General features: G+C 40.3%; 2 protein-coding genes across 4 annotated transcripts in view; one reads left to right on the top strand and one right to left on the bottom strand.

The window, feature by feature from the left end:
• LOC117262409 (uncharacterized) overlaps nt 1–1,576 on the bottom strand; it is a 31,181-nt gene extending 29,605 nt beyond the window's left edge. For both annotated transcript variants that reach the window (XM_033635357.2, XM_033635358.2), the window contains exon 1: nt 1,262–1,576. In XM_033635357.2, coding sequence (XP_033491248.2) covers nt 1,262–1,291 — 30 coding nt within the window. In that variant the 5' untranslated portion in view covers nt 1,292–1,576. The remainder of the gene's footprint in view (nt 1–1,261) is intronic.
• otud7a (OTU deubiquitinase 7A) overlaps nt 1–16,240 on the top strand; it is a 54,342-nt gene that overhangs the window by 11,154 nt on the left and 26,948 nt on the right. Inside the window, exons 1-3 of one of the 2 annotated variants that reach the window (XM_078167874.1) lie at nt 4,797–4,904; nt 10,735–10,864; nt 15,185–15,338. In XM_078167874.1, the coding sequence (XP_078024000.1) occupies nt 15,254–15,338 (85 nt within the window). In that variant the 5' untranslated portion in view covers nt 4,797–4,904; nt 10,735–10,864; nt 15,185–15,253. Of the gene's footprint in view, nt 1–4,796; nt 4,905–10,734; nt 10,865–15,184; nt 15,339–16,240 lie in introns of those variants that run through there. The other variant, XM_033635359.2, reaches the window with a different exon arrangement.

Below are 16,240 nucleotides of genomic sequence, written 5' to 3'. Positions count from 1 at the left end.
CATTGGAGTGTTAAACTCTCTTCCTGCCTCACGTCAAAGGGTGGTTAGTATTTGACAGAGTAAGGCCTTCCACCGTCTTGGTTTTCTCACTGTTGATCTTCTTCCCAGTAGAAGCGGGGGCTTAGTAGTTGATTTCTCAGGGTGTCAGGGTGCTCTGAGGTCACAGCAAATAAAGACCGTCTGTAGGTCCTGCAGGCAGGGGAAGTCCCACTGCACAGAGCATAATGGAGGGATGAAGAGGGACTCGGCACACTCCCAGGTGGTGACGGGAAAGACAGACAGACATAGATGGACCTCTCAAAAAATCAAAATGGCTTTAGCTGATGAGCCAGTGCAGGGTGAAGAGCCCTCGCTTAAATATATCGTCCCAGGTGCTGATTGAAACACGTCATACGCTCCACAGTCCCCGCCTTTGATATCGTCTAGATGGCGGCGCATGAGCATGTACATGCACACGTTTGCTGCCCTGAGCACTGGTGAGGCATATACACAATCACCACAAGCACAAGCTTGCCATTGTGGCTGCAGGAGGAGGAGGAGGAGGGACAGAGATTGAGGCTGACTGACTGATATGAAGGCTGAATAGCAAGTGGTGCTTCCACCCTGCATTGAAATTCACTGATTGAATCTTGTGCTCTCAAGCAAGGACTTTGAAATAGTGGAAGTGCTTAGTTTGTAGTTTGGTGAGACATTATAATATCCCATTACATGAACTTTCCATACCACTTAAGTGTGCTGTGTTATGAAGCATGCTAATGGATTGTGTTGATTATTCAGTACTGATGCAAGGTGGGAATGATCTGTTTCCCTGGAATTGTGCTCATTTGTTTCTCCGGCATACAATTACCCAAAGTCTGCTGTAATGGTGTTTTACATCACTGTATTTCCGCCTTTATTCACCGAATGACATCAATAGCTGCATGTGCAATAACGCTGTCTGGTTTTAGTGTTTCCATCTCGTTGTATATTAAAAAATCAAACAGCCATTGTTTAAGCAAAAACAGGCATGTTTTTTCCGCTCTGACCATAACTGAGAGGGTGGCTTGACATTTTGCTGTGCACAGGCATGTGAATAAGTACTGGATAAGAATGAATGCCATCTTTTATTAGTTGTCTTCTGTGTTTTGGCAGCCCTTTGTGGAAGCACTTGCTCTGTTGGCTTTGAGATTGGTAAACACACCGAGGGCACAATGAGTAGGGAACATGCAACGGTTAGTGTTTTTGCAAACACGCACACACGCACATAAATTTGCGTACTCACACACTGGTGCGATCCAGAGACGAGGATCATAGAGTGTTTATCTACCAGTGAACACAGCAGTTTGAGCCTGTCTGTGCTTGGCCCTGCTAACTGCAGCTCAGCTCACACACTGGCGACGAAGCCACAGTTGGCCCGACGGAGCCGCATGTCCGAGCCAGAGCGTAAGATTTTGTTCTCTGCCTGCCTTGAAGAATCCAAAATATTCTGTCCAGCAGAGGAGGATCAGTCACACTCGCGGTTCTAGTAACTTAATTTGCGTTTAACCAACAAGCCCACATCTTATTTCCAACCCTCGCCGGACAGGTCTCTCGCCGCTGTTTTGTAGACCGGGCTCAGGTTTCAGGTTTCAAAGGTCCTTTGGACTCTCTGGACCAGTGCCACCTACTATACTCGGAAGCTGTGGAGTGAGTTAGTCCTCCACAAGAGGGATGCATTGAATCAGTCACTCAGATCAACCCTCTCATTCATAACTGTTTGATATTGTTCCGTTTTTCTTAACCACATTCTGCAGTCATTTTTATTTACAGGCTGATGGATGTACTGTTATAGTATGAAGCCTTTATTGGAGACCATGTGGCAGCTGTGAGTTTCTTTTATAGGACAGGCCTACATCATACAATCAGCAGACAAATGATAACATCTGAAGATTAAAAAAAATGATGTATAAAGAGACAGAGAGAGCAAGATTAGATCATTTTTCTGTCAATAAACTCCTTGTTTTAGTCCTGATACGATCTGGAGAACCCTCCTGGCTGGAGGTGAGTCAGAGGCTGACACCAGATGTTGTGCCACTGGCAGGTTCAGCAGCGCTCATCAGTGTGTGACATCCGGCCTTTATAAAAAGGTACAATTCATCTTCCATCATCACACTAAACAAGTCAAGTCAAGTCAAGCTGCTCTATCAGCAGGGGAGGGTGCGATGACAACATTTACTTTGTGTTCAGGCCATTTTTTTGTTTTAAAAGTGAGCTACAGTGTGCTAGAGTTTAATTTCCGAGTAATTTTCCCAATTGGCTGAATAAGGAACCACAGTAACCTCAAACTTTTTTTTTCTGTATAGACCAAATCATTCTTTGTTTGCTATAACGCAGCGTCACGTACATGAAATGAAACGGCACTGAGCAAACACTTCCAAGGTTGGTTAGCTTTTAGCCAACTAGAAGACCCACCAAAAAAATATCAATATCAGTTTAAGTGTGTACTATATTTATATTTTCACTGCTTTACTTTGCCTTCAGACAGCTTTTAACATCAGAGCACTGAAGTTGTTTCACTTCACCTATCACGAGAGCTGCTGGTCTACTGCTGGCTCGATTGCTTGGTGTGTAAGTCGTGAAAATATTCTTAACATAGTGTACATCTAGGCTGCAGGTGGGTCTTTTTAGGTAGGTGAAATACATTCTGCTGCGGCTCCCATCCACAGCAATATTGCTGAATGTTAGCTTACGTGCCTGTGGGTTTGGTTTATCTAAGACGCTAGCGAAGCAAGAGGACATAATAAAAGCACAGCAGAAGCATCAGATGGCTCTGACCACCGTGTTTACCTACGTATTTTTAAATGTTTCGGTTACAGCTGAAAATAACAACAGAAATAAACAAGTTTGCTGATTTCACAATTCGTCTCAATTCAAATTAACATCCAGTTGTCTGCCTGAAAGTGATTATTGTTGTTTTGATAAAATGTTGATTTTTATTTTAGGTATCTCCAGCTAACGCTACAGTATAAGCCTATGGATAGTGAAAGAACCATCATTCCATTTTCTAACTGAGTGACTGCCTTTTACCTTTTACAAAGAGGGGTATGAGATACTTAAGATAAAGTTTATTCACCCCACAGGGCAAATTTATCTCCATTAATTTATCTTTTAAATGAAAAGGCACTTAAGCAGCTGGTTGTCATATTGGTTGGTGTGATGATGGAGACTCCAACACTTATACACTTACAGGAGTTTTTCATGATACTTCAGTCATGTTATTTTAAACATTTTGTGATATGCTAAGAATTGGGATAAGTTATATTACGATTAATTATATTTTTTTCAGCTATAAATTATGTCCCCAAAGGAAAAGTTTGTCAACATCTAGCCTATTTTATTTAAGAAAATAAAGTATTAAAGATAAAGCTTCTCACTTTGAGTCATTTTTATTGCAGCAAAATGTTTCTAGTGGACTGAAAAAGCAATGATTTTATTATTCTAGCTGCCCACTACAAGTTTAATTTGTATTTGCAGTATTAATCATTTATACAGTAAAAAATGATACTTGCCGTCTGTGTATATCAAGATACAGTGCTGTATTGATTTGTTCCCCAACCACTAAACACTAATCACCTTATTGATGAATTATCTTACAAGCCTGTGCCTTTTTTATGTTCAGTGTAACTGGCCCAGACAATGTTCTGTAATGCAAAGCTATTTTCACACGTACAGGCTTTAGTAGGACTTTATTTTTAATTTTCATGTTATGATATCATAATCAGGCTATTAGAGGTGCTTACTTTGGGATTTTTTTACACCACATTTCGACAGTCATACAGGAAAAATTGCATTGTAAACAAATGATAGCTGAGATACCAGTGTCTCGTCACTTGACCACAACAGTGTATTAAATTGCATATTATTGTGTGGTGTTTCTGCACAGCATACTGTATACCTGTTTGCTCTCTTTAGGAAACAGTTTTCTGGGGGGCGGATTGTGGAAAGCATTCTGTGAAATGGAGGAAATCAGAAGTCGAAGCAGACGAGTCAGGTTTATGAGAAGTGGAAACAAAAACAAATAAAATAAAAGATTCTTGGAATCCATCGAACAGACATTAATGATATCTAGCAGTGTGTGAAGGATGAGTTTTTCCCTCATAGCGTCAGTATTTCATGCCGTACTCTGACATCCATATAAACTCACATTTGCAAAATATAATAAATGCAAAATAGATGCTGCCTCCTAAAGATTTATAACTGCAAATGTATACTCTGCCGTTAACCTCGGCGTGCGTGTATAGGACCATGTTCCAGTTATGGAGGAGATGCGGCGCAAAGAGTAGAGTGTAAGTGTTTCTACAGTATGTTCACCTCCCACCTGCTGTGTATCTGCCTTGCATGTGGGCGATCACGGCTCACTATGGAGACAATTATCACAGCTATAACTCATCCTATTACTGTAAAGTGACTACATATATCCACGTACCTCACGGAAAAATAGCCTGTTGCACATTTGCATCGAAGGGTGGATGTTCTGGGGAAAAAATAATGAGTATTAAACAACAAATAAGCTTGTGATGATGGAAAATCATTTTCTTCTGTGATCGTGTGTGTTTCACTCAGGCTCCCAGCTTTCATTGTTGAGTTGTGTAGATCCACTCACAGTAAGTCTTTTCACACTTTGTAATCAGCCAACTGGTTAACTGGTGGTTTTTAAGTAGTGAAGCTTCAAAAAGTGTTAAACATAAAAAAGGAAGTGGTGGGTGGGGAGCTGTTGTACACGTACAGCATTAGCGTGTGTAGTGTATCGTGGTTTTAAGTTTAATTCTTTTTTAGACAGCTGTGTTTGTGAATATTGTTTCGGAAGTATACAATAGATGCTGAATTTACCCTCTGAGAAACAGTTAAATATATTTAAATGCCTCGCAGCTAAAGAATTCACACAGGTAGGTTTATGGTCTTGTGGTGCAAAGTGTACTCACCAAACTTGATTGTCAGTTTCTAATGATTGATTTAGCACAGCGGTAATAGTTGTAAATATATGCATGATACAGATACTATGTTTGAATGTCACTGAATAAAAAAAACATCTTGCCTTTCAGTCCTTAAATTAAAAACATCAGCAAGGTACGGCTAACAGCGGGGTACATTCAACAGCTCCCCGGGGGGTTCATTTATAATAATCGGTTCTGCTTTTGTGCTTGCATCCAAATTGTGGCTGTTATTTATTTTAAAAAAATATATTTGAGCTTGCATGTATTAAGTAGGTGTTTCATTTATGTCATTTCTGATGCTTAAGGCGACATCTGACGAAAATTGAAATTGATTTTACAAATCATTAGAGGATCATTTCTGTATACTAGCTGCGGTGTCTTTTGCAGATCGGTGCTGTTGAGTGTGCAGTGATGCTGGAGGAGAATTCACTTGACTGTCCTCCAGTGTTTGTGCAGGCAGATGATTAAGAAACAATTCCTGCGTCTGTTTTTTTTACCGTCTACAAATGGGCCCTTGTAAATATAGAGGGACTGCGAGCAGACTGCTCGCGGATCAGTGGACCAAAGGAGGCAAATGATGCAGTGTGTTTGTGTTCAGTAAATACAGTAAGGAGAACACTTGACTCTGCTCTCTTACTAATACGTCTGCTGCTCAGCAGAGCAGAGAGAAGAAACGTGAGACCATATAGCTGGCTGCAAGGCCACACATTTCCTCCTGTGGTTTAAAACTCAAATGTTTGTATTGTGACCACAAGATCAAAGATGCAGCCTGTAGTGAACACTGTATTCACACTCATAACCTGACTAATGTCCAGGTGTGGAAACACACAGTGAGTACTCTCAATGTTATATTTAACTAGCAATTTAAGTACCTTTTTGTAAACTCTAAAATTTGTTATTCTATTTTTACTTGTAGTTTTTTGTAATATAATGTATTTGCTCTTGCTCTTTTTTTTACATTTTATGTAAGTAACAGTAGCAATAAATACGTCACTGAAAAAGTCTTAATTATTTAGAATGTAATTTTGATTTAGTTTTTATTAACAACAATACAGTACAGGTGCAAAATTTGTTCTTCAGACAATGACATATAATGTACTGTATACGTGATATGTGCATGGGGGGAATATAAAAGTGAGAGTTTAGCAGAGCCCGACTGGATGATAAACCTCATTGTATTAATAAAGCCACGACAGGACTGAGTATGTAATATGTTCCATCTGATCCAGACTTTTTGGATACATGTATTATATGTGGGAGGGTCCGGTCTCAGCCATCGGATGGTTATACACTTTAAGGCTGCTGTAAGTAACGTGAGAGCTATTCACTGAAATAATATTAAAAGAAAAACTTAAGTAAATTAAAAGAGGTATTGGCAATAAAATGTAGTCACAGAAGCGAAAGTAAAAGAGCACATTTTTTTACACAGTAGCCTCTGTCAGTGTTTAAACCATTATATATTAGATAATTCTTACTTTATAACAGTTCTACATATTTTGAAAGCAGATCACATGTTATATTTTAAATCTGAAAAGCTGCTAGTAGCTACAGCTGTTAAATGTAGCAGACTAGTACAAGTACAAGTTTCCCCTCTGACATGACGAGAAGTGAAAGTATAAATGAGCATGAAATGGAAAAACTATGCAAGCATTGTATTTAACTACAGTCATACATACTTGGGTGAATGTAATTAGTTCCTTTCCATTATTATATTCATTACATAGTAGCTGACGGTGTAGATACTGAGACACAGTTAAGAGAATTTGAGTCACACAGGCGGTGACTGGAGTTCAGATGGCAGCGCGATTCAGACATTAATTGAGAAGATGGTGGTCTAATCGTCAACTTGTCGTGCCCATGTGTTTAATTGTCCTTGAGCAATACACTGAACTCCAATGTCTCTATGGAGTGTGTGGCAAATGTAATGTTATTTGAACTTAAGATAGATAGATAACTTTGTCCTCTGTCTCAGTGGAAATTTGTCTTTGACCTCTCTCAAAAATCAATAGGAAAATACAGACAATAAGAGAGCTCATCTTATAAAAATGGTAGTGTTCCCTGATACAGTCGTTCTGTGTTCACTACCTGTATGGTACAGGGAATAAAGGACCTCTTATATATGTTTTGACTGGTTGTTGGGACCCTAAATTAATGCCCAGTTGGGAGCTCAAACTCTGAGTGTAATAGGTGTGAGATACTTTTGAATTTGCATGGGCCTTTCATTATGACACTTACAGAAAATTTCTATTTTGCAACTTCTGCTAAATTATTTTTCAACACCAGCTAAGCACAATATTACTCAAGTAACTTCTGCATGAGTGGAATAGTCATGTGTTATTTCCAGCTCTGCTAAACACATTTGTTATAGACATCACTAACATGTTGGCAATGGTTGAAGTAGGCTCGTAATAGCTGTTCCAAGCAACCCTTACAGTCAAAAGAGCCATGTTTGGAAAGTAAATAAATACATTTTTAAATCTTTCTGGAGCTGCAAAACATATTTGAGCGTTAAAATGGGGGAAACACAGCCTATACATTCTACATTAGCGTTTCAGCATGTAAATGAGCATTCATTAATATGTGTTACCACAAGGTGGCCACTCTACAGGGAGCTGTTTATCATTTTTTGCTACTTAAATTTTCCTCTGAGACTTTTCCTTTCTTAGATTTGGAATCCACATCTAGCATAGCTGGGAGGACTCAAAGCTAGCCGCTGCCATTGAGGTGCAGCAAAATGTAGGAGAAAAGGCGCCAGGCCGTAGTTGCACATTTCAGTTGACAAAATGTAAAAACATTTTTTATTTGGTGTATAGCTATATATTTTTAGAAATCGAGAATATGAGTGTAACTGGTGGACTCTAATGTTGTCTGCGTTGTGTTGGAATGAAGGGGCCCAGACTGTGGATATCTTTGGGCGCGATCTCCGCGTACTTGTGACAACTGACAGCAAGAGGTAAAAACAAAATCCTACGTCAATCACGACCATATAACTCGAGCCCTTCTCCCATGGAGTACAACAGCAAAAGGACAGCCATGTTACATTCAATTCAGTACAATAAAACCTGTCAATTATGACCCTACACAAATTAGGCGACACAGGAATATGTTAGCATATTATACAGTAATTTTAGGCTGATAATTGAACTTGTAAACATAGCTTAAGAGCGCTAAAACACCGAAATTACTACAAGAGCAATGTCGCTTACCTCTCCCATTGAGCACAACAGCAAAAGGGGAGAGGCAAGGTGGGACACACCCCTTTTATAGGTGGGGTACACCCAAAGATGAACGTAAGGGTACAGAAACTAAGTCGCAAACGTTCCACATATTGACTTTGGAGGCTTAAGCATGTCAGGTAATACAACTGAAACAAATTTTGTGTAATTATAATACTTAAAGGTTGATTATGTAGAATGAGCATAATACCGCCATCTAGTGTGTCTAGATCGTAGTCACAACTACAAAAATTATTCCAGCAGTCGGGTTGCCAGGTTCGATGCCAAGTGTGTGAAGCCATCAGCCTGCACCATGTCAAGTGATGAATCATACAGGGTAACGACTAATTTCGACTAATCAATTCATTTTACAACAGTATTTAACATTAGCCTAGCTATAGGTCTATATATACATATGATGTTATGTGTGGTATTTATTCAGTTTTGGGAAATCACGATGTCTAGAAGGCATCAGTGGCTGCATGAAGCGGGCTCAAGCCCCCGTTCCGCTGCGGGCCACGTCGGGTTGGCAACTACTTCATTTCTTACCACGCAGAGTGCACTGCAGACGCTAATGTTTGTGTCACTTTTTACCGAGTCAAAATCAAAGTAATGTCGGTACTTCCAAGCATTAAACGCTGCATGGTCCTGCTCTCTCCTGCACTCCATGTTATCTGTTGTTGATCTACATGTCTGTTGTTTACCACTGACGTCGCACCGCTCATACCTGATTGTCATGAGACAGTCTCACATAATCACGGTTTATAAAGCAGTATCGCAGCCTGCTTGTGGTAAATCTATCTTGAAAAAGTAAATTGATCATCAGTGCTGACAGGTAACATTAGCTAAGTTAGCGAGTGAGTTAGCTTACCGATTGAGGAGATCGGTATTCGCGTGCGTTCTTATGCCGTGGGAATCCTTTGATTTGATTTGAGTCCATCGAGCAAATGCTTTGCCAGTATTAACTCTCGTCTTTGCCCTTCTCCGGTCACTCTGTTGCTGGGATGGATAACGCACCGTTCTCCGGGGCTCTAAAGCAGCTGCTGGACATACAGACTCCATCATGCCGAGCATAGAGACCGTACTTGGCAACCGGCAATGCCCGGCCACTATTGGCTGGTACGATGTAAACATGATGTCATTGTCGAACCCGTCAAAATTTATGAAATTATTTAATTCAGACAAAATATAATTTTTCAAGGAAATGCTATACTTTTATTCTGCACCCCTCTAAACGCACTGTGGATGTATTTTTTTTTTTTTTAAATTATAGCTTTTAATAATTATTCTACATAATCAACCTTTAATATGAAATGTACATTTGACTTTGTTACACAAATTACTGCTGTAAAATTCACCCTGTTACATAACCATCACTTTAGCTGTTAACTGTTTTCATCTCGATCTTATTTCTTGACAAAGCCACAGGGAGCCACTGGAGAGGAGCTGAAGAGCTGCATGTGGCTGCAGTTTGCCCCTGGTTTTGGCCAAATAATATCAAAAATTAATCTGTGAATTTCTAGTTCAAACTCCATATAACTCATGGTTTCAAGTCAGTAAGAGTTCTTTTTTTTTTTTTACACACTTCAAGACATGCTGTCATTTTAAGTGAAAGAGTTCTGTGGTTAAAGTTACTCTGATAGACTGTACAGATAAATTGAGGACACATGCAGTATATGAACGTTTTTTACTGTTCATGTGAATTATGCATGCCACTGAAGGATATTTCAGTCCCACTCAGGAGGGCCTTGACACTAACTCTTCAGCACATGCCACTGTTTTGCTGAAAGGGTTGAGAGAGGCGTCGGTCGGCGTGATCCACCGGGGACAGTTGGAGAATGTCTTCTGAGTTTCCACTGTTGTTCTGCATGGCTCTTTACTCACTGTTTCCATGTGTGTTTGTCTCCACACAAGACGTATTCTCTGCCGGCTGTGTCGTGCAGGATCATCTCGGAACACAACAACTCCAACAGTGACCTTATCCGCCTTTACCGGCATCAGCATGTTTGCGTTTTGTTACGTAAAAAAAAAGATCGTGAGACCAGCACTGCACTTTCTTTACCGCGTCAGTGTTGGTGTCACATGAACACCTGCATCTCAGTGTGAGAAGCTGAAAATGTGATTACACCGTCAGAAGGAGGAGTCGTAGAAAAAATGGTGCTGCTTTTAAGTGCTGCTGCTGCGTAAACGTCAGGCTGTTTGAGCTGTTTAAGGGAATGTTTATGATGAAGAAGTGAAGCAGCTTTATAGGGATGCTACAGCTGGCAGGTGTAGTTACACACATCACACCGCCCTGGTCTAAAAGTACTCAAGCGTGACATCAAGTGATGTAAGTTAGTACTTAAGTAAAAGTATCAGTGGACCAAGGGGTTTCTAAATGACGTGATGACAGTAATGGCTTGAGGGGTGAGTTAGATTTGCATTTTAACACTGATGGAGTCACAGGTGTGTGTTGGTCGTGTGTTTCACAGCAGCTTGAAATTGAACTCAGTCAATCAGAACTAGAGGACTTAACTTTCTGTTTGAGAATGATGACTTTCAGTGTGTTCTCTGTGTTTCTGTTTCAGGGTTCTCTGCATCCCCGGTGTCTTCCTCTCCTCCGCTGCCTCTGAAGCCATGGACTAGAGCTGCGTCTGGTCCTGACAGTCCCGTGGTCATCAGATGGCTTCTCAACAACCCTCAGCGAAAATACAGAAAGTAGGTGTGACAACTAGCAGAGGGAAGTTGAAGTGCGGTCGCTGACAGCTGCTAAATAACATTACAAGGATAAAGCTGGAGGTGTTCTATATTTTCCAGTCAATAAAAAGATCTAATGAAAAGACCAAAACCAACAATGAATTGATCCTTTTAGTAAGTGTTGCTTGTGTAGGCTGATTTATAACTCTAAAACTCACAGATCACACATGAATGAGCCACACTGCTGCACTGACTAACATGTTCCTTCATTAGATGGAACACGCACTTTAGTCTATTTTGAGTCAGTCCCACATACATTGTCCTGGTCAGTGCTCAGATCTTTTACTGAAGTAAATGTAGAAATATTAAAGCGCAAAAATACTCAATTTTAGTTCTACATTCCAAATAGCTTACAGCACAGAAGTATTGTTGCCTTATGCACTGCAACAAATTTAAAAAATATTTGTTTCCAGGCAAATGGCCCCTGTTATTGTGATACTGTATCCAGTACTGTATTATTGGATTATTGTTACAGAATGGGAATAGCATTTTACCGTTGTTTATACTTGGTCAAGCTGGAGGTAATTTCAACTACTGTAAAACTTCAGTTTACAGCTGTTATTTGTTTTAATCACTAAAATCAACAGGCCTATATTTAGGACAGGGGTCTATGTGGGACGGGCCTTTAATTCTTTTCACACAAAACTGTTGCTTGGCAAAGATGAAAAATACGATCAAATTATTTATTTGAACCAGTATGAATATTACTAGTTTAAAAATTAGGCTTTGAATAACATATCAGTTATGAATCATTCATTTGATCTAGCTCCAACAGACAGCACATGAGAGACCAAGTGAGTTGTTGTACTCAAAGATTACGGCACCCAGCATACTGACACAACACCACTTCCTCCTGTTAAAACAAAACTCACAACTTGGATTGATTTTTATGAAAAACATTGTGATTCTTTTGATCTGAGGACCCTTATGAACCTCAGTTAGACCAGGTGTCTAACTGAGCCAGGCGTTTATATGTCAAAATGTGTAGCCACGCCAGGCTAATAAAGGGGACTAGGTGTTTAAATGGAAATAGGCGTTTAATTGAAGTTTTGTGGTACATTATGTAGTGTTGAGTAATTTGTGAATGTGTGTCATATTTTATAAGCTGATCATAAGTTTTGCATGTGAAAATCTAAATCAGCAAAGTGACTAGTATGGCTGGGTATCATTTAAAAATGACCAGTACCTTTAAAGCAATAGTGATACCAAAAGAGCACCTCGTTTGACGCCTTTTTTTCCCCTACTTCATTCAATTCCCATCATGTGAATGGAGTTGCGTATGGTATAGCCGTACTTTCAAACATTTTGTTGCAGCCTCTGTCAAAATATACTGCCATTGACTTCACCACACCACAGACTGTATGGGTTGTAACTGCTGTGGGAATGGTCCAATTGCATGTCACGTTAAATCAAAGAACACTTGCGGTAATTGGCTGCAAGCACAACTAGATATAGGTACAAAATCAGTCAAATGCAGGTTATTGTTTGACTGGAAAATGTTTATACTACTTGGTACTTCGTTAGTTTGTTAAATACCTTAAAGGTATCTAATACGGAAACCCAACCCAAGTAACTAGTAGCTATAGCTGTCAAATAATTATAGTGGAGTACAAATTTCCCACAAGTACCTCACAACTGTACAGAAGTACAGTTCATTCATTCATTCATTTTCCGTAATCACCCTGTTGGGGATCACAGAGGGGCTGGAGCCTATCCCAGCTGACACTGGGCGAGGGGTGGGGTACACCCTGGACAGGTCGCCAGACTATCACAGGGCTGACACATAGAGACAGACAACCATTCACAGCCACATTCACACCTACTGACAATTTAGAGTCAATTTACCTAACCTGCATGTATTTGGACTGTGGGAGGAAGCCCACGCTGACATGGGGAGACCATGCAAACTCTGCACAGAAGGGCTCCCCCACTTTGGGGTTCAAACCAGGACAATACTAAAAACTGCACCACTGTGCCGCCCCACTTAAGCACAGTACTTGAGTAAATGCGCATACTTTCCACCACAGCTCCTGGTGCCATATTCGCTATTACACTAAATATGTGTTAATCCACGACTGAAAATAGTCCCTTAGAAATGCACTATATAATCCTATAAAACTATACAACTTTAAACTGTACTGTAACTATAAAACTATTACTGTAGAATATTGAGTGATTTTTAAGCTTTACATTTAGTTGGGACAAACAAGCTTGGAACTGAGAGCAGCTGGTGTCGTAGTGGAGTCAGAAAGTTTTAATAGATAAACTATAACATTGTTGGTTCTGGTCTTTTCATTGGATTTGAGAAAAATTAGATAAACATAGAAAACCCTCAGCCTTTTCCTTTAAAGTAGATATTTTCTCTTGTTCTCTGTGCTGCTGTAATGCCTCTATATTTAGCAGAAGCCTGAGATATCATGCGTGTGACAAATATGCAAATCGTCATTATGACTGAAGGGAAGCTGGACAGTCCCAGGCTTTACGTCACAAAGAAAAATATGCATTACGGTGTTTCTGAATCATAACTACCTCCCACGTGTAAAACCATCTGAAAAGGGCTGTTCTTAAGGGAAAAGATGAGGTCATGACTTTTAATATTCAGCTATTTCTGTGTCTCGCTCCACTCCACTTCACTCAAGGTTTTCTGACCTGCAAAGCAGCACTGTGACTCTCACTTGACGGGCAGCCTCTCATTCTGTACTGAGTTAGAGTGTAATTATGTGCACATATGTTGTCTCTTTGGTCCTCAGAGGACGCAAATACTTCACAGACTGACTTTCAAGTCTTTCTGATTCCCTGTAAGATAAATAAGTAAACTCGCCTTTCTTTTTATGTCATAAAGAAACATTTAGCTGATGTCTAAGATAGATAAAGAAGAGAGTCTTCCCCAGCAAGTCGTTTCAGGTCACCTTTGATCTGATAACACAATATGCATCAACCATAATCTCATGATCTCTGACAAACTCCTGGCTGCAACCGCTCCAGCTGACCACCCTGTATTTCCTGTAGTTTAGATGTGCTTTGATTCTCACAGTACAATAATGCACATGCAACACAATGCAAATGGCTGATAGTAAGTAGGTCAGCTAAACTACAGCTTAAGTGCAGCTTTGACTCATTAATATTGCACATGATAAAGACTAAAGTTGCTGGGTCTTGAACAAAGATATTTTTCTCTCTGATGCCGACAACTGAGCAATGCTCAGCTGTCTGTTTTTCTTTAGTCGTGAGCTTTTAATTTTCATGTGATGATAACACTGACTGAGATTGTTCTGTCATGGTCACTTAAAGATATGCCATGATGTCCTACCCGCTAATATTCCCCAGCCTCCGAAACAGGACACAACAGCATTTGTTTTGCATCAGCTCTATTTCCAGATCGGAGTGTCTGTCGGTTCACAACACCGAGCCAAAACCTGATGGACACTCATGTCGTGGCACACTGAGAGTTGGAGCCTCTGCTTACTGCTCAGAGGCGTGGGCAGAGTATCTGAAAGTCTCTATCAGGCTATGACTCCTCTTTAGGGCAAAGCCAGAGCCCTGAGCAGCGTTCAAACCTCCGGTGTGCACACAGAGGCCCGGTGTCAGAGCTGCAAACCTGTGGGTGTTTGTTTCTTCACTGACAATGCTCTGAACTCCGTTCCTCCGTCACCCACACAGCCTCAAGTGGAATGAAAGCTATGCATGGACTCATTCATTCCATGGGCTGAGGGAGGGAACGACTTGTGCATCTTAGAAGTGTTATTTATGACCTAACAAGGCAGCGCTTGTTGATCATTTGATCATACTAAATAACATCGCACTGAGTGGCTCCACAAACAGTTGCCAGGCACCCTTCCTCGCTGTCCAGCTCAGAGTACGGATGTGGTTTAAGATGCTGGATCATACCCAGAAACCCCTGGTTGACACTCAGTGGCAGGAAGAGGGTTAGTGTTGTTATGATCATGGGCGGTGGGCCAAAGGCTTTGGAGATAGGCAGGTGTGTCCTGGATATGACCTCTGGCTGTGTTGTTGATATTACATCTGTGCTGCTGGATATTATGTTATGACTGTTAGCAAGAGCTGGGAGGAGCACAGGGAGTGGAGTGCTATTCACAGAACTATTAACTATCAGCCCCATGAAGCATTACACATCAGTACGAGCAGGCCAACACTGCTGGCTGGAATTAGAATAAGAGAGAGGGGCCGTCCAGCTCTCTGTTCTCACGGGGGGTTAGTGAGTGAGGGGTTTTTAAAAGTGTGACTGAAATGGATTTACTGTAACATGGTGTGTTCTTTCAGATGAGAACGTGAAGGCTGGCGTCCACCAAGGCCACCGCTGCACCTTGGGCAGCGCACACACATGATCACATGACTCTGGACATGGACGCGGTCCTGTCAGACTTTGTTCGGTCCACGGGGGCAGAACCAGGTCTGGCAAGAGACCTGCTGGAAGGTAAGAGACCATCATTGTCTTGCACCCCCAAGATTTTTAAAATGACAATTTGTCTGATAGTTGATACTGGTGTTTTTTTTTGTTGTTGTTGTTGTTTATTTATTTGTTTTTGTTGTTATTTATTCTCCCTGTTGTGCCAGGGAAACAAAGAAATCTTTATTTTAGAAAAATAACTGAACTGTTTTAAAGTAATTCAGTCCTTCATGACACTACTTGTGAATGAGCACACACTCAGAAATCATATTTATAAAATAACCTTTAATGTAACCTTTCACATTAAAAACATTAATTTAAAACGACTGCTTTAATAGCCTTTTTTTATTATATATAATATATCATAATTCTCTCTCTAATATCTATTTTATACACATTCATAGACATTTTTTTCCTTCAAACAGCTGTATTTATTTGTTTATTGCCAAAAACTAAATTTTACAAGATTACATTTGAACACATCATGATAACTATATAATTTATCTCCGCCCACTTGTCAATTTACTGACTAGTGCTTGAACACATCATAATGTAACTCAAGAGACACAGAGGCTGAGTTACAGGGCTGCTACAAAGTCCCTACTTTACACCACCTTGATGTTTTAAAAGACATAGCAGACGCGCACATCCAGATCTGTTAAAGGCAGGTGCTGGACTCTGCATGTAGCTCCCTTAAGTGCAATTTATTGGCACATCCTCAGAGCACATATAAAAAATCAGGCCTGATGTTTGGAACCTCATCTGCATCATCATGTGACTACCACGTGACCCTAACATATATATTTAAAGATGTCGTCTTTGCACATTTAGCTAAGTTTGAAGAAGAGCAATTAGCTTGAACGGTCAATTGTGCATGTGCCAATAAATTGCACTTAAAGGAGCTACAGTGTGCAGACCTTTGTATTTTT

This window comes from Epinephelus lanceolatus, chromosome 5 (assembly GCF_041903045.1).
Source record: "Epinephelus lanceolatus isolate andai-2023 chromosome 5, ASM4190304v1, whole genome shotgun sequence".
In the NCBI taxonomy this organism is placed as follows: Eukaryota; Metazoa; Chordata; class Actinopteri; order Perciformes; family Serranidae; genus Epinephelus; species Epinephelus lanceolatus.
Note: the sequence above shows the minus strand (reverse complement) of the source record. Positions and strands in the feature narration are given on the sequence as shown.